The sequence below is a fragment of the Meleagris gallopavo genome, chromosome 2 (assembly GCF_905368555.1).
Source record: "Meleagris gallopavo chromosome 2, MGAL_WU_HG_1.1, whole genome shotgun sequence".
Lineage (NCBI taxonomy): Eukaryota > Metazoa > Chordata > Aves > Galliformes > Phasianidae > Meleagris > Meleagris gallopavo.
The window spans coordinates 76,416,025-76,435,068 of record NC_139405.1 but is presented as its reverse complement, the minus strand read 5'-3'; the positions used below and the strand labels follow the sequence as shown (position 1 = coordinate 76,435,068).

Below are 19,044 nucleotides of genomic sequence, written 5' to 3'. Positions count from 1 at the left end.
GTTTCACTACAAGTGGGCATTTGATGGCAATTCCTGTCTCTGTTTCTTCCTGAAAAGATGAAAAATTGGCAAATGAACTAAAACCACAATTAGGCATTAATGAGAGAGCTGCAGCAAATAACTAACTACATGTGAAAATGATCTCCTGGTCACTCGGTGTTACATTTAGTGATGTTCCTCTCTCCCTCCCTGCCTCCCTTCCTTCCTTCCTTCCTTCATTCCTTCCTTCCTTCCTCTCTTCCTCCCTCCCTCCCTTCTTCCCTCCCTCCCTCCCTCCCTCCCTCCCTCCCTCCCTCCCTCCCTCCCTCCTTCTCTTCCTCCCTCCTTCCCTCCCTCCCTCCCTCCCTCCCTCCCTCCCTCCCTGCCTCCCTCCCTCCCTTCTTCCCTCCCTCCCTCCCTCCCTCCTTCCCTCCCTTCCTTCCTTCCTTCCTTCCTTCCTTCCTTTCTTCCTTCCTTCCTTCCTTCCTTCCTTCCTTCCTTCCTTCCTTCCTTCCTTCCTTCCTTCCTTTCTTCCTTCCTTCCCGTGTGTTTTCACAAATGACAGCCATGATTTATGTATATATATAACTGTTACATGACAACACTGTAAGTGCTGAGAAATCACAATGCTAGTTCTTAAATGATTTGAATTTCTGGTGGGAAAAGATAGTGCTACTATATGGTATAGTATTTCAGAATAAGAGGTGATGATCTTAGGAGGATAAAAATGGCATACAGAACACAACATTATATCCATAAAGCTAGCTGTAAATAGATTTCTTATGGTCTGACCTTCAAGTTTAATTCTTACGAATTAAAACAAACTGTCAGAATGAATTCTTACCCAGAAGCGCTTTTTGCACAGAGGGAAAAAAAAAAAAAAAAAAAAAAGATGAAAATAGTTTGGTCTGTTTTAGCTATTTCCCACTGTTCACCAGTATATACTCACAACCAGCTTCCAACCCTATCCATCTTCCGATATGTGATCATCTCGGGCCAGGCTGAGCTGCTTTTCTCCCTCTTCAGCAATAGATGTCAATAGCAAGCTTCCTACTCCCAAAGACTTCATCCGTTTCAGCACCAGAGGAAATAGTGATTCTCTTCCAAGCTCATCTTGCTGTGGACTCTCAATCTGTCCTTAGAAACTTATTGCTAATAGAGCTAGGCATAGTTTTGTATTTCATGTTCTGAGTCTCCGAAACTGTGAAATTCAGACACATTATGACACATTTAGAATTCCCAAATACAGTCCAGATTCAGTGAATTCAACATTTTGAAAATGTTCAGGAATGTAACTCAAAGTCTCCTCTTCATCTTGATGAATGCAAAAGAAATCACAAGTGATGAAGCTGGGAGTGGACCATATCATACTTGTTTCTGTTTTTCCTGCCTTTCTTTGATTTCCACATATGAAGACTTCTGGCCAAGGAAGGCAACTACATTCAAAAAGTTGCTGAAAAGGAATGAATACATTATCTAGTCATACATACTGACTGTGAAATGGAAATGCATTTTGCTTATATATTAGTATTACAGTACAGAGAACCAGAACCTAGATCTGAAAAGTTACATTTCATGATGTTTCTTCTAGCTTCCTCCCTTCCTCCTTCCTCCCTCCCTCTCCCATTCCTTCCTCCCTTCCTTCCTTCCTTCCTTCCTTCCTTCCTTCCTTCCTTCCTTCCTTCCTTCCTTCCTTCCTTCCTTCCTTCCTTCCTTCCTTCCTTCTGTTGTAATATAGCAATTAACAGATAATATTGAGCATAACAAGCCCCCAGAAATAGTCTGGTGGCAAACTATAAGCAAACCTGCTGGGTAACTCACTGTGACACTTCCCTTCAGTCCCAACTAAAAATAACTGAGAAGGTGGTGGTATCAGAAACCAAGGCAGCAGAAATGGTAACACACTGGCTCTCTTACATCAGCCAGGGATTCAGATTGCAAGGACAAGCATCCACCAGCTAAGTGCATAGCCTGCATTTGCCTGCCATTCACCTGCCCACAGAGCAGATCACAGATCACACCAGTTGTTCACACAGAGGCACCAGCAAATGTCAACATGCTTTAAGCACAGCAGCCTGAGCCCTGCTGAAGCTAGCACATTGCTGTGATGCTAGGAAGCCAGCATCATATCCTTCTTCTGAACGGAATTTTCTGAACTTATTTTTTGCATGGGAAGTGGAAGAGTGAACTGATCTTCAGAATTACGGAGGATTCAACTGAACTGCTGATAAATGCTGAAGATCAAACAGCTATTCACGTTAGAAGAGCTCGGTGGCATCTCCCAGGGGCCTCTTCAGATGTAATTTCTGTAAATGTTTAGTTTTTAAAAGCAAGAGTTTTGCAATATATTCAATTCTTTCCTTCTTTCTTTCTTTTTCTTTCTTTACATCTTTCTTTTTTTCTCTTTTTTTTTTTTTTTGTATCTTTCCTCACTTCCTTCCTTATTTCCTTCCTTTCTTTCCTTCCTTCCTTCTTTTTTTCTTCCTTTCTTTTTAATGAAAGAAGAAAAGATGAAGAGGAGATATAAGGCAAAGAGATATCTAAAAGTAATTGTATAGGTTTATCCTAATCACAGATTCTTCTGCACCAGAAGTCCTCCATACAAATTCACCTTGCACAGATCACTGAAACAAACAAAAACGATTTAAGAGCATATATGTCATTTATGTCCCACACTTGGCCTTGCAATGCAGAATTTGGAATCATTATCATTGAATACCTATTACATTACATACCTTTTTCTCCAAGAAAGAGGATCTGGGCTCCAATTTCCTGTGATTTCAGGGAGTTCTTCATGTCAATTTGATCAAGCTGATATCTAGATGTCCAGAAGGTTGCCCTTGTGATGCCTGAAAAAGAGGAGATAAGGTAGTGGTTTTTGAAAGTCGGAGTTGCTTGAGAACCCAAGGAGTGGCTCAAGATGGCCTCTTCCCAGAAAGCCAATTTAAGAGCAGGTTATTCCTGGCTGGATGCCAATTCCTGATCTCAAATGTGACTTGCTTCAGGGTTTTACTTTCCTTTGGCTGTAGGAGGATAACCATGCTTTTCAGGCCCCCGGTGATATAGGACTTTCCTGACTGAATTCCTCCTTCAAGCTCAAGAGCTTGCAATGAATCAAATGTGTGTTTGAGAGAAATACTTACTCTTGCTTTAGAATTTTCTGGAAGATAACCTTTATCACATTGATTATTTCAGTGGTCAGTCACTAGGCTTTTTTCTTTCAGGACATTTTATTTGAGTTTTCCATCACTGAATTGCATTATATCTTACTAGAATTACATTCCCCGTGGACTGTAATCAAGTGACTCTGTTAGTGGTAGTTTTTTTCTTTTTCTTCTCACTCTTTCTTATATTGAAAAATATCAAGATCTTCAAATTATTGTCTCACTTTAATGCAGAAGGAAAAAGCTGAATATCATAATTTTTTTCTTCAATCAACATCTGAAAGAAAATGGTATTGGATTATGTTCAACTGCAATAAAAGGCATTTGCAGCTGAAAAAATACTACATGCAAATGTCTCCCATTGATGACAGTGAAATTACAACTAGTGGAGTGAAGCTTCAAAACCCAGGGTTTCTTAATAATTGTTGAGAGTTCTTCTGTGAGTCGCAGCACAGTCAGCATAAATGAAACATCAGAAATGCCAGGAACATGTTCTTCTGCAACAGACAAATTTGATTGAGAAAAGTTCAAGTGCGTACTTCACAGTGACATAATGTTCTTTTTTTAAATTTGATCTTCTATAGTTTATGCCACATGAGTTCTGTCTTTCTCTCTTATTTCGCATCACACTGTTGTTTTGCATGCACTTTGGCTCCCTTAATTCCAAGACATTCTGCAGGGATGCATTTTGTCTGCCTGCCAGCTGAGAACTCCTTATCATCACAGCCTGTCAAAAGTCCCTGTGTTTAGCAACAGTTGCGCTCACTGCTCTTCTTTCTGGTTGGTGGAGTTGTTATCTCATCTGCAACAACAGTGTCCATATCATTTCAACAACTCTGAATTTCTTATTTTTGTCAGGATTGACAGCAGTGCTGCTGTTCCTGTTTATTGTGCACTCTCCAGGACTGAGTCATCTCTGTGTGCTCTGTGACTGCCAGGTCAAGTTCCTTTCTTACAGGGGAGTGGCTTGTAGAGATTGGACAAGGAAAATTGCCTAACTAATGCCTTGCTGCAGCTTTCTGTGATGTGATTAAACAGTGCATCTCAAAGTAGTCTGACATACAAGACATTTTTATTTTAGTAAAAAAAAAAAAAAAGCAAAAGGAAAGAAACAAAAGTTTTTACAGTGACCCATGGAGGTATTCCTGGGTCTTATCCTAGGGCAAGATTAAAGGCATAGGAGTGATTTGATTCAGAACAGAAATACTACAGTGGGTTTATTAAGCAGAGAAGGACTGATTCACAGTAGTTGACTTTGTTTTTCCATGTGCAATTCAAATGCAATTTTAACCATCAAACTATTTTTTACTGTAAATAATTATTCAGATAATCAGAATATTTGGGGTTTTGTTTGTTTGTTTTTGTTTTTTGAGGGGGAGTTGGGCAGGGGGAGTAGGTATGTAAGACAACAATTTTTCTCTTTTCCTACTGTTTACTTGTCCACAAAGTTGTAACCAAAAAAACTCACATCATGAGCAGTGAATACAAGAATATAAGTGTAATTCTAGTGGATCACACCAGAAATTAATCCAGTTGAGCATCCTATCTCCAGTGTGTCAGTAGCAGACATGTAAGGTAGGCAACAAGAACAGAAACAGCCTGCAGTGATAGCTGCCCAAAAGACAACCTCAGCCCCAAGTTATTTGCAGCTTGGGGAGTATTTGAATACGTAGTTGTTTGAGGGTTTTTTTCTGTGTTTCTTTTTCCTGTTTGAGTGTTTTCATGCCTTCAGTAGGGTTTGTTTAATTTCTTTGTCCAATCAGTAACTTTTATCATCCAAATTACCCAGTCATGAGGTTTTCTATAGTTTACTAATGATTAATGGAGAAAAAACCTCCTTTGTTTCCTTGACATTTGCATCCATCAGTTTCATATAAGGACTCATTCTGTTTTCATTAGCTCTGTGTTGGAAGAGACAATGGGTATCTATTTCTTATTTGCTATTTGTAGGACAAGCATGATTTTACAGAGCAGTACTGTACCTTATCATTTGTCTGCTGCTCTACTCAATCCACACTCCTCATGAAAGCTGAACTATCTTAATAGTTCTTTCTGCTCTTCACTAGACCTTATTCCAGCTCTGCTAAAGTCCTGCAGAGACAGAGGCCAAAACTGCCTACACTGCTCAGGCTTGACTGGGTCACCATGGACCGTATGGCACTGTAATCATGTGGGCTTCTTGCCCACCAGTGCCCAAAATCTGATTTATTTTCTTCACTGTTATTCTATTTTGGGACGTTATCCTCAAGGAAGTGTGTTTTGTGACAATGAGATCTCACTCAAAAAAGGCAGTGATGGCAGACCACTGAATTGGTAAAAATGAAACTATTTCTTTCTTTTGTATATATTCGCATGTTTACCTACCTCAAGTAGGTATCTTTCATTCACACAGTTATTTAATCTTGTCTTTTCCTTAGTTTCTTAATCTAGTCAGGCCCTTCTTCAACCATGAAGAGGCCCTTATCCTTACCACCCTAAATAGCTTACTATCATCAGTGCACCTTGTCACCTCATAATTCATTCCTTGTTTCATATCACTTATGAACATGTTGAACAGCTCAGGCCAGAACTCAGATCCTGCAGGATTTCACTCATGACTTCCCGCCACCTTTTGTTCCTAATCTTCTCTGTCCTACCTCTTAATCAGTTATTACTCATGTCAGAGTTTTGGTTCCCATCGAGTGGCAGCTCAGTTTCTATAGCTGGCACTGATGAGAAAAGCTTGCTGAAAGATTTTGACTAGGACAAAACAGCTCAGTCATCTACCTCATCTGTGTGCTTCCAAGAACTGATAAGAAGGCTTGGATCTGGAGTCATTGAATATATCAAACAAAATACAGAGATATGAAAGAAAAATTGAGACCAATTCACGCACAATTCTCTTTACAGCAAACAGTTCTGCTCTGTCTGCTTGACTGACAGAAGACAGCAGTATATATTTGGCCTTCGCAGTGCCCTTTCCAAATGGTATAATCACAAGCTTGACCATTGTTTTAAGCAGTGACATTTTTTGCTCCAGAATTTGATTTTGTGGAAGGCAATCAATACCACAATTGACCCATGGCCAATAAGTGTGCGGTTTGGTTGTCTGAATGATACCTCCTGGCAAATAATCATCTTTTCTGCTTGTTATTTTAGCCATAAAACACACCCTGCATAAAAATCCTCACTGAAACTGGCTTTGAGAAAACACATACTGCTTTATAAACATGTACAAGGCTAAAACATTTTTGACATGTATATCCACTCAGAAAGTTATTAAGAAAGATTCAGCTTGATATTATTTGAAATGAGGGAAACACTGAAGTATGACTATCAGGAGTTTTAATCAAAAATCCTTTGGGACTTTGACTTGGGATTCAAGCTATACAAAATATTTGCATCTGAAGCAAAATCCACAAATATTTGGATTTTCATCAGTTCTGCTTGGATGCAAAACTGTCAGACACTGCAGTTTTGGCAGTCAGAAATTGCTTTTCCTAAATATTAACTGCGTTTCCCACCCATTGGAAAAATTGCAGAAGATCCAGGGGGGCTTCTGATTGTATAAAGCTGAGTGCCAAAGAAAAGAACTTCTCCAGGGGTTCCTTGTTTCTCCTCATGGGGAGCCTGTCACCTCCAAACCTAAGCTTCATTTTCTCAGAGGAATAATTCCTTGTGGCAACTTTCCATGATTCCGCCTTGGAACAGGGATGTAAACTGCAATTCCCAGCAGCTATGAATGCTTCAGTCTTATAACTTTGTTTAAACATCTGCTCAGATTAAGAAAATATTAGTACAATACAGGGCATGATGGTTTTTTTTATAAAAGGACCTTAAAATGTCTCTGCTCACAAGCGTTGTTTTCCTTGCACATAGGAGAGGGAACTGGTGGCAGGTGTACAATTTCAGTGCACGTATTTTATTTTCCAAAATCTTTACGGGGAACATGTCATTGGGCCATGCCATGCAACAGCTTCAGAGATGCAAGAACCTAGTTCCTGCTTATGAACGTTTTGAGACCTTACTGCATGACAGATACTGACACACTTTCCCTTCTCAATTTTCACATGTCTTTCAGCAAAATCATCAACTTTTATTAGCTCTATATATTTCTTTTCATAACAATAAGTTATTTGGTCAAGAGTGCTGAGTAATCAACAGGGGAAAAGATACCTGCTTCTCCTCAGTTTTTGCCTTTCAATGACCTGGAATCATAGAATCATGGAATAACAGAATGGCTTGAGTTGGAAGGGACCTTAAAGCCCATCCAGTTCCAACCTCCTGCCATGAGCAGGGTGCCCCCACCAGCTCAGTCTGCCCAGAGCTCCACCCGACCTGGCCTTGAGCGCATACAGGGATGGGGCATCCACAGTTTCTCTGGACAGCCTGACCTGCTGTGTTTATAACTACCTGATGCTTTTACATGTCTTGAAAGTAGGTTCTACTTTCAAATAAAGCTTAGAAATGACTTTGTTGCTTGGAGTTGATTCCTTAGTTTACTGTTGTTCAAAGCTGTGTTGTTGTCCGTTAAATTAAGTTAGCTGTGCACTGTGACTGCATTTAGGAGCTAGCTCGCACTCACCTCATCCCTCCCTGCAGTGTCAGAAAAAGTATTGTGCAGTGGGAGAAACAACATGAAGGTGCAAACTCAGATCCCTTCCATATACACAGCAACTCAAGGCAAATCAGAAGTCATTGCATGAAATCTAGAAAGCTTACATTCTTTACAATCAGCAGACATTATTCTTTAATTCTTTATATAAATATAGGTATATATATCTTTTTTTTTTTTTTTTTTCTGAGGAGTTACTCTGTAGAGTAGTGCAAACCATTTGCAATGAAAATCAAACCTTAACCTTAATTTTAACTACATACCATCCTCCCTGCTAAAAATAAACTGACCTGGCCTGAGTAAAGTATTGAACTGAGTTTTGTGTTAGTAATGAAATATTATAGCCAGTAAAGTTTTAAGTTTCATTGTGAACCTTTCACTCTGTTCTAACTTCATAATTCTTTGAAAGCCGAATGTTGAAATACTTTGCCTTATCAGTTTATGTGTCTGTGCGTGTGTGTATAAATATGTATCTATATACTTACATAAAATAATAACAAGTTATATATGTAAACATAATACGAAAGCATGATTGTGTGGATATTGGAATGAAATGGAAGTGACTATATTACTCATGACTGATAAAACCATTAATGCTTTTCTCAAATGAGTACAAATACAATGTTTCAGCCAAGCAAAAATTGTACGAGATTAAGAACATTATAATTAGATATAAAAATTGATAGAGATGTAACTGTACGTTTCTTTCCAGTCTCAGCTATGACAGACCTAACTGCTGTAGTGTTATTTCAGCTCAGGTGAAATTACACGTTTCCGCTTTTTGTTAACTTTCATGATGTTGGTAACAACACAATGCAGGGTCAGTATGGAGGGGGACATGGCTCTTTGAAAAAGAGAGAAAGAAAAAAAAAAAGCAAAGAGGGACAGACATACACCTAGTTTTCTGTTATATTAAGGATCTTTGAGCTCTTTTTCAAAGGATAGGGAATTTAACTTTGCTGAAATGTTGGCCCTTCTCAGCTCTCAAGGCACATTTTTGAGAATTGAGATTGTCCTGTTCTCAGCATATTTTCCAGAGGTGTGCTTGAAGAATTAACTCTCAGTTGATGTTCAAAATATTCAGGTTTTCCACTTCTAAGCAGATGCTTTGCACTTCCAGCCCTGAGAGAAAATGATTTCAGAGTTGCTTGAGGAAGAAACAGAAAGTTTCTCATCTTCAGGTTGTAGCTCTGAGCACTGGTATTGGTGTCACCCAACCACATGGATGGCACCTTGCAAAGTGTGACAGAGGAGCAACCAGAGGGCTGGAAGGAACAAAACTTGGAAAAATGATAATCATAGAATCATATCATAGAATGGCCTGAGTTGAAAAGGATCATAATGATCATCAAGTTTCAACCCCCCTGCTATGTGCAGAGTCTCCAACCACCAGCAGACCAGGCTGCCCAGAGCCACATCCAGCCTGGCCTTGAATGCCTCCAGGGATGGAGCATCCACAGCCTCCTTGGGCAACCTGTTCCAGTGTGTCACAACCCTCTGTGTGAAGAACTTCCTCCTAATATCTAACCTAAACCTCCCCTGTCTCAGTTTAAAACCATTCCCCGTTGTTCTATCACTATCCATCCTTGTGAACAGCCATTACAGCATATCAGAATTACAGTGAGAAAGGGCTGCCATGTGTTGCACACAATGCTTGCCGGTACACAAAGAGATGCATAAAGAGGAGTCAGAGTCCTTAGCAAGGTGATCTTAAGTAAGATTCATCCCTAATTAACTGCACACATCTGCATGCTCCATCTGAGCAGACACCTAAGCTTTGCATCTCTGGGAGAGTTAGAGGTGCTTGTAAAAAGTAATCTGTCTGACCATGTTTACATGCTGGGGGAATAAAGATGAATGAAAACCTACAAATGCAAGATTGCTGTGGGCTATAAAGGAATAACTGGGCAGCCAGTTGTGGATTTCTGCGAAGAATATAAATAAAGCCTATGTATATACACAGACTCCAGTCTTCATGAAATGGTGGCCTCTCACTTCATGTTTCCCTTCTTAGTTAAATCCTGCATTGTACAAAGTGATGTGAGCTAGGCATGATATATTCAGGCATGCGTGGTACGTTCTCATTTCACTCAATGTCTACATTTTTCCATCCTCATTCCTTCCTTCTCTGCCTGGATTCTGCACTCAAAGGTGTTCTGGAAAGTACAGGAAAGACAGCAACAATGCCACAGCTGAGTCCCTAGCTCTGGCTGCCCAGAGCATCACTTCTATGTGGCACTTTGATCTCCATTCCAGACATCCTGATAACTGAAAAGGGCAAAGTGAGAGCAAAGGTGGCTTCTGCTCAAGACTTTTACATGAGGAAAACACACCTTTCTACCACTAACTGCTTTTCCATTCATGTTTCCTCTTGTATTGACTCCTAATTAATTATGGCATCCTGGATAAATGCTTTGGAAACTTAAATCTGAACTCTTTGCAAGTACTATGAGAGACAATCACATCCTTTATGAAAAATACAACCTGATTCCAATTAATTTTCACAAATGTCAGTATCTCAAGGTTTCACAATATTTTTCATTAACAATGTTAATTATCAAAGTAATATATATATTTCTGTGTTCAGTGTAGCTAAAATTTTTGCAAAGTTTGTAAATTACCACTGGTTGGCATTGTGTCATTTAGCAGTTTTTTAAATGTCCTTCCCTTCCCTTCCCTTCCCTTCCCTTCCCTTCCCTTCCCTTCCCTTCCCTTCCCTTCCCTTCCCTTCCCTTCCCTTCCCTTCCCTTCCCTTCCCTTCCCTTCCCTTCCCTCCCCTCCCCTCCCCTCCCCTCCCCTCCCCTCCCCTCCCCTCTCCTCTCCTCTCCTTGCATTTGTTTTTTTTTGCCACTTTTTATTAGTGCAACAGAGGATATGGAATTAATGAACAGCATATTAAGAAAAGCAACATGGCTGACAGGTTTGGGGCAAGTTTCATCTTAATGGGATTTCAAGTGGCAAAGGTTAGAAACCCTCCCAGTTCATGACAGCAGGGGAAAGAGAACACAGTGTCTGCCAAAGTGCAGCCATTTTCCCAAAACCTAAATGCTTTGCACTGTAAAAGATTGCAAAATGCAGCTCTATGCCAAACTTTTCCATTTCACCTCAGTAAGATGACAGCACTGCTGCCAGCTACATTGACTTTAATAATATACCACATCAAATATACTTTCTTAATATGAAACTCCTTTAACATAACTTGATCTTAACACCTGGTGCATAGAAATGGCAAACCCGAGAACAAGAAGATCTTAAGAACATGTGGACAAAATCTGCTCATGTGCTGGCATTTTAATTATCTGTGCCCTGACCCTTTTCCCATGTTCTATAAAACAGAACAACAGTATAGAGGGGGGGGAAAAGCCCTCAGTAGCACCACCTTGACTAAACCAGATGAGTGCTGTGCTCAGGATATTATTACCAAATTAAAACAAAACAAAACAAAACAATGCTGGAAATGAATAAGGAAGCTGAAGCAGATACTTTAAATAATACTGTAAAGAGTAGTCACATAGTTCCTCTTAATAGTTTCAAGGACACCTTTCTCTGGCCTTTAAAAAGGGTTACAGGCAGTGTTGCATGCTTTTATGGAGTGGGACCGCTTCTCATCCTGTCCTCTCTGTGAAAGGCAAGCAGGGTGAAATGGATTACAAGGCTTACAGATGCCTGCGATTCAGCACGCCACTGAACTGGGGGAAGCAGCTTCAAGGTGATGAATTCCAGCCCCAAATTCAGACCTGAAAACAAGCCGGGTGGAATTATTCTCCATAGAGCTTGAATGAAGGGAGCGAGTGCTCAGCATAGCCAGAGCCATGAGGATGGTCAGGGCACCTCTGCAGGCATGAGCACTATGTGCTGAGCCCTGTGAGCCGTGTGCCAGAGGGTTGGGCGTCGGGTTCATGGTGCATGCAAAATGATACTCTGCTGTGAGTTCTCTGTACAGCCAGCTGGAGTTGCCAAAGTGAAGGCACCCAGTGCTGTTCCTCAATGTTAGAGTACTGTAAGTCAAAGCTCGATCTTATCGCTGGTATCACCTCTGTCTTCTGCTGGCAATATTTATTTCCAAAAACTAACTAAAACAAGCTGGTTGCAAGTCCACTGAGGATGCACTTTTCACTCTGAGCGCTGTCATTTAACATCTGAATGAGTTTATACAGATTGCATCTAGGAAGATGAGAATTGATAACCAAATAAACAGGGAAAACTTATTTTCTTTGATGCTAACACCTGAACAGGACATAGAACCACTGCTCTGGGCCTCCAAACAGCAAGAAGAGGAGGTGGGTACTTCTGCAGGACCCCCTGATGCAGGACCCACAGCACTTTGCTCAGAACAGCAGAAAGGATCACTGCTAGGAGGTGCTTTTACAAAATCGTAGAATCAGGAAGGTTGGAAAAGACCTCTAAGATCACCTAATCCAACCATCAGCCCACCCCCACCATGCCACTAACCATATCTCTCAGTGCCACATCTACACAGTTCTTGAACACCTCCAGGGATGGTGACTCCACAACCTCCCTGGGCAGCTTGTGCCACTGCCTCACCGCTCCTTCGGAGAAGAAACTTTTCCTGATATCTAAATATCCTAATATCCAACATTTGGGTCCCCCATAGGCTCCTCAGGAAGACCTCAGCCCCTTCCACAGGGACAGGCTTTTGCAAAGCATTATGACAGTTTGCTCCCAGGAGCAAGACAGCATCTCAGGGCTTCTCTGCCTTCCCCACTGCACCTCACTGAAGGCAGGAGCCCACAGCTTCTCCAGTGTGAGCATGGAAAACATGAGCAGGATCAGAGGGAGGAAGCTAAAGTGGCAAGGGCTATGACAGATGTTGCAAAATGTCGACTTACTCATAGCAGAAAGTCAGGCAAATCTTCTGAAAGGTTTCTTTTCCCCCCTTTCCCCCCTCCTCCTTTCTTTCTTTTTTTTTTAAATGTGCAAACTTCAAAGCAATGACTTGTGGCATCTGTAACAGCTACCAAACCGTGCCAGCTGAAGCCAGTGGAGCACAGTCTGCAGTGATAGAGTGCAAGTCATGCAATTATTTGAGTTTGCAGCCCTGGTTTTTGAAACAACATATGGTCTGCAGCAAGGAAGCCAGGATATTTTAAAAGAGCTCCTACAGGGTCTCAAACTTTGATTTTACAGAGGTGTGGGAAAAGAAGCAGACTCCATTCAGGCTCTGATATTTAAATACATGTGTTGTCGTTTTGCTTATTGAAGAGAGCTGTGCTGCACTCTTGCATCTGTAGAGAGTATTTTGAGTTTCCAAGGAGCAGACGATAACACATAGGTATTTCACACACTTGTTTTTGTTGACACTTAGGGAAACAGGGTGCAGTACTGGACCCTCAGTGAAAGGCAAGTGGCCTGAACAGCTTAGAATAGAAAAGAATCTGAGTTAATCAAGGTGAGAAAATTGCTGTTAATTATCACAATTAAACTGTCTGTCAGCATATTCTCAGTTGCTGATTACTGTACACTGAAGCACTACTGTCAGTGCAAAGTGAGAAGCTATGAGATCCGATCAGGACCTGTGAGCATAAACCTCGTGATTAAACAGTATGGAACACTATGGCTAGAATATCTGCTTATTGGGTCAGAATGGCTGGTGTAAACCAGCACCAAAGCCTTTCCTGTTCACTCTGCAACAAGGGTTGCAGATCACAATGGTAGGCAAGCCTAGCACAGCTGTCACCCCATCAGCTCCACTCTGCTTGTATCAGTGACTTACATGCGCAGATATCCCTTCAATCTACTCATATCCTCTTGACCAAAACTGATTTCTTCATAGTCCAGACTCCATCCTTTAAGAGATGTGGATCTCCAAATCAGGCTTACCCCTGTCCCCAGTCCTTCTCTGGTTTGGCAGCTATGATAGCTTTAACAAAAAGAGATCTGTTAACTGTTCTGTTCCTTTATCTCATGGCTTGCTACCTACATCCTTTCAAAAGCCTTTATCAGCACTGGATGTTGAAAAGCTAATCCTGAACATAAAGCAAGTCTTCCAGAAAGCATAAAGAAATCAACACTAGGTACCACTGCAGCCATGCTATTGGATGTTACTGTTTATTGGATGAATTATATCTCTGTTCCCAATGTCACTTTTTTATTGTCTGCCTTTTAAAGCTACTTTCTTCGGTATAGACTGCCCAAGGCTAATCTCCCAGGAAGTGTGGGACACCTTCCTTAGCTTTCAACACCAGAAAGTATCCCTGTCACATCTGGTTTAAACCTACACCTGACACAAATCAGAGCTCTGACTAGTAACTTCTGCAGCAAGTCCGGATTATTTGGCTCAGCTGCAGCTGCAGCAAAGCCCTCTGACCTCAAATATAACAAAAGATATTAAACCTATTTTGGAAAGTTGGCTGGCTTAGTTTCAGAGTGTGAATCCTAAGTATATATTCTTCGAGAAGGAGACAAACATCAGTCAGCTTAGAAAACTGGTTTTATTCCATCAGCAATCAGGTGTTGATACCTTATGGGACTACCCAAATGCTTTTCACCAAAACTCCCTACTTGTTATTACTCCCTACAGTCTCTTCCTACCTACTACATCTTACAACTCCCTGAATTCTCACCAATTTAAACTAACCTTCTATGAAGCTTCAGCAATCTTCTGCTCCATTCCCAACCTTCGCATAGCATAGAAAGAATCATGCATCAGGGAAAGTGCATGCAGAGCAGTTTTCTTCTCTCTGCTTTCTGCTCTATTCTTACTCAGAAATGCAGATACAGCCTCAACTCTTCGTCTGGGCTCTTTGGCGTCATCCTTCAGGGAAAGTTGAAGGAATTAAATGCATAAGACTTGGCAACAGGATCACTGAGGAAGGTTAAGATAAAGATTTCTGATATCTGGAGTACATAAAAATCTAGAAAATAGTGAAATTATCTAGACTCACAGAGAATGTATAACTAGCAAGAATAGGATGATAAATATTGAAGCACACAATGCAAGAGTTATCCCTAGCACAAAGATCTGATGTTTGGGAAATCATTCCTCAAGAAAAGTTCTCAGCAGCAAGGTCTCAATCAACAGTAAAGAAGACAGAGCATGTCATTAATGACAGGGAGATGAGCTCAGTCTGATTTCACTTGGGTCCCTGGGAATCTCTAGGATGTACCAATTTTGTACATAATTTGTAGGCATTTGCAGGGCCACTCTCCTTTTCACAGTGAGTCACTATTTTTCAAATTGTGCTCCCAGTCTACAGCTTCATGCCTATTTCTGAAACATCAAAGTTTTAACTTGTACTGCTCTGTAAGAAGCCCTCTTATCTAATGTAGTGTTAGATTTGGTGTATTTGATAAAACTAATTATTTTCAAACTGCTGCAGAAAAGGAATGGACAAATCTGCACTCAAAAGCGGTGTGAGTCAAAGTAAGTTTTAAACCATTCTGACAACTGTTTGAATTCTTAAATCTGTTCTTTACGCTGCCCTACTACTGTTTATAGAACAGAAGCTGAAGCCTTCAATTTTATAGCCTCTGAAAAGACCTGAAAAGGATTCATTTATATTTGATTTGGTTGTATGCTGTTGATAGAGATAAGAACAGAATCTGCTTCACCAGCCACTATGTGCTTAGGAAATATTTTGATCTCCTGGGAGTAGGATGCCTCTTAGATGAGATAGTTTAATTAATCCATTTTTTTCTCAAAGCATGTGTGCAATGTGTAGTATATGGGTGACTTTTCTCCAAAGAAACAAGCTTTATCTGCTCATATGTGCAGACAATTTACATATACCAGATCTTGTGCTTACAGAAACTCTCAAGTAGCAAAAAAAAAACACCCAACAACTACAGCAACAAAGAACAACTAAAACAGTCTCCTCCAGATGCAAATTTGGTGTGCAGAAGCACACATGTATTAGTAGAAATCAAGCCCTCGTGACTCCTTTCAACTTTCTTTGAAGTCAGTAGCAAAATTCCCATTGAGTTCAATAAGAAAATAGGAGGCCTCTGATCTAGTAAAAAGTTCTTATGAGGTTTTATAAGGTCTTTACACAAAACTTTATTCCAGTTGTATATGAAATGCATTTCGACCCTATATCTACCCACAAGACTTTGAAGCTGGTTGAGAATAATGTGACACCTTCACTCTGCCCAGCCAATTACTGTCACTCAAAGCCCCGGTTATGCAGATGCAGGCAGGATTTCAGGATCCCCGAACAAGTTTTGTACATTGCTTTACACTAGAGGGAGGGTGATTGCTCAAGTAACTTGCATCCAGTCATTCAGTAGCAGGTTAGGTCAAGGCCATTTTTGGACACTGACTCAACCTCCCTCATGACAATGGACACATGCCAAATGTCCCTGCTAATTCTGGTCAGTCTTGGACATAGCAGGTCACAGGGGATCAATACAAAGAGCAAAGAACCTGGCACAAGGAAATGGAATTGCATTAGGGCAGTACTGTTTATTCCTTTATGATCAAGTCCAGACAGTGGCTATGGGCATCTGCTCCTTTTGCTTGAGGGTGCCCAACTGTGAGTTCCCTAAGGGATCATTTATGTTGCTACACCAGCCCTACTTTTACATGAAGTTTGGAAATTTGTGAGGCAATTTGGGAAAATTATTACATGCAATACTTTGCCTCCTTTCCAATTCATTCATATCAGAAACCATGGTCACCAGGCTTAACCAGTACTGACAGGAATCAGATTTTAGGCAAAAGCCAGTTGGCTGGAAATCCACTCAGAAAACAGGAGAAAGATGGTGATCAGCAAATATAAACACTGGTGGACCTGGCAGCAGCAGGAACCTCAAGCTGTTGATTTACACCTCTCTTATCTTTGTTTTATGATACCCAGGTCACACCTGGGTCAATTAGGAGAAACTACAGAGCTCCCCACCAGTTCCATAAAACTGCTCCTCAAAGCCTGCATGGCCTACAGTAAAGAACTCTATTCTGCACAAACTCCAAGGTTGAGGAGATGCAATGCACAACAACGTCAACTCAGTGTGTATTCCAGAGACCTCCACCTCAACCCAGAAAAATCTCTGCTCAGACTCTGATCCAGAATTCATATTATTGGCTTGAAAAGATAAGCTTTATCTACCTGACTGGAATTTCACGACAGCAAGAAATGTCTGGCTTATAGCTGATCCAGCTACAAACAGAAGGTAGATTCATGGTTTTACATATTTATACAAAGATACATTTTCTTCGCTCTTTGAAAACATTTCCATTAAACTGGAAATTAAACAGCCTACTATTGTAAGACAGACACTATCATATTATTCATTGAAGTCATATAACTGTCTGAAACAAAGGCAAACTTTTCGTAAAAAAAGTACACACCAGTAGGCTGGGTTCATTAAATGCTAGTAATTTTAGCTCAGGTTAAAACATCTGAGCCCTTACCGGGTTCAAGGGCACAGTATCAATCAACAAAGAAATTTTCTAATCAAATTTGGCCTTGGGAAATTCTCTTATATACTCATACTGGACAATGTTATTTTTTTTAGGGACCTTATCTATTATCTTGCTGGGAACAACTATCCACTTTAATAAAGTGCCTAAAATATTGTAATAAACACACAGCTTATATCAATAGCATCATATTTCCCCACATAGTATTTGTGTGTGGTTTAATTAGATGGAAGGATTACAGGAAAAGTTTGTGTCATGATTCTTTAAAGCAAAACCATAGATCAAAGTTCATAGCTGCCAAATATACAACTTTCAAAACAAGCTCAAGTGCTGCTATTAATCATGGCTGCTGGGGGATTTGATGACAAAGATTAAACTGCTGTAAAGGATACTGCTGTGCATCAGATTCTTGCAACTGTCATCAAATACTCTGCCAACTATTAACAGGTCAGAGGAGTTGTCCGGCGTTTACCATGGGTGGCTCTGTCACTGCAGTGGGTGAGGCAGTCCATGCCACAGTGACAACCAGTAACACTCTCACGGATAGACGTTTGTGGCTTGCTATTTGTTACAGTGCAGCTGAAATCTGCCTGTAGAGCAAACAAGAGGGAAACGGCAGGCAGCCTTGCAGCACTGTCTTTGCAGGAGCATCCATTCTGTGGCGTGGCATCCCCTTATTTCAGCAGGAGGACCTTCCCTCTGGCTGACTGCATGCAAGAGCCACTCACCTGTTGAGATGAGGTGTTGTAAATTCACTTTCTACCTCATTTCTTAGCAACTACTCATCGTGGATAAGCTCTCAGAGAGTGCTCCAAGGACCAGCCCTCATCTCATTTGCAATTACACAGACGCTCTCACCTTCTACATGATCATGTAATGCACTGTGAGAAGCTGCAGTGTTTGCTTACAGGGAAGCATAATATGAAGAAAGTACGTACATCATACTTTGTAGAATGGAAGCCAGCAATCTGTGACCCACCAGCCATGCTCTTTGGTGGATCACTGATGGCTCTTAGGTGGCATGGAGAGTGTTGTTAGCCTGCAGATCTGCAAGGCGCTGCTGTCACTGCTCATCTGCTGCATCGTGCTTGAGAACGGACATTTCTGATGTTCAGCTCTGTAGGATCTGAAACCACTATTGGAGATTTGCACTGAGCTGTTGGTGAAACAGATGTGAATGGCAGTCTGATGCAACAAGCCCCTGGAGATTCAAATCCAAAACCACAGACTGGCCTTCAAAGTTTAGAAGAGTTACAGATCTGCATCCAAACTTCACAGCTGTGGCCAGCTATAAAACAAACTTATCTATAAAATGGGTTGGATTCAAACTATATTTGAATATCCTTCATCTCTGGGAAAGCTTAGAAACACATCTGGCTGGAAATTTTTAAGCATCATCTCATCTTTGCTAAGAGTATCTTCCAAAAAATAACACAACAACAAAAACCAAATCAGAATGTTAAAGGATTAAAATGGCAGATATTCAAACCTAGATATTTTAAGTTCAGCATTTACTTACCAAACAAAAGCCCTCGTACTACCAACACTTCATAAGTTAAGGGTACCTCCATGGATCACTTCTCTACTTAATGCAACAGTTCTCTCTGCAAAGTACATGGACACGAGGCCAGGCAGATCATTTCTAGGCATCTGAGGTTGCATATTGTGATGTCTAGAGGTTGTTTGCTCATATACCAGCTTTTTTGCCTTCACTCAATTTAAAGTTTGTTTTCCAAGGCCCTTCTTTTTCGATAATAATAATAGTCATCATCATCTCATGGAGCTAAACCACTCAATATAAGAGTTCCCAGGTATTTGGTCTTTTTCTGAAATGTTGAGAAAATTAAGGTATCTTCTATGATTCTATGATTCGGTTACAGCAAAGTGAAATAAATGCCTGCCTAGATGAGTTGCTTTATATTCACTGT

General features: G+C 40.7%; 1 protein-coding gene across 1 annotated transcript in view; it reads right to left on the bottom strand.

The window, feature by feature from the left end:
- Nucleotides 1–451: 451 nt before the first annotated feature.
- Nucleotides 452–19,044, bottom strand: part of TBX18 (T-box transcription factor 18) — a 46,326-nt gene continuing 27,733 nt past the window's right edge. The window contains exons 8-9 of the mRNA XM_085217685.1: nucleotides 2,715–2,828; nucleotides 452–1,432 (exon numbers count right to left, since the gene is read on the bottom strand). Coding sequence (XP_085073811.1) covers nucleotides 1,422–1,432; nucleotides 2,715–2,828 — 125 coding nt within the window. The 3' untranslated portion in view covers nucleotides 452–1,421. The remainder of the gene's footprint in view (nucleotides 1,433–2,714; nucleotides 2,829–19,044) is intronic.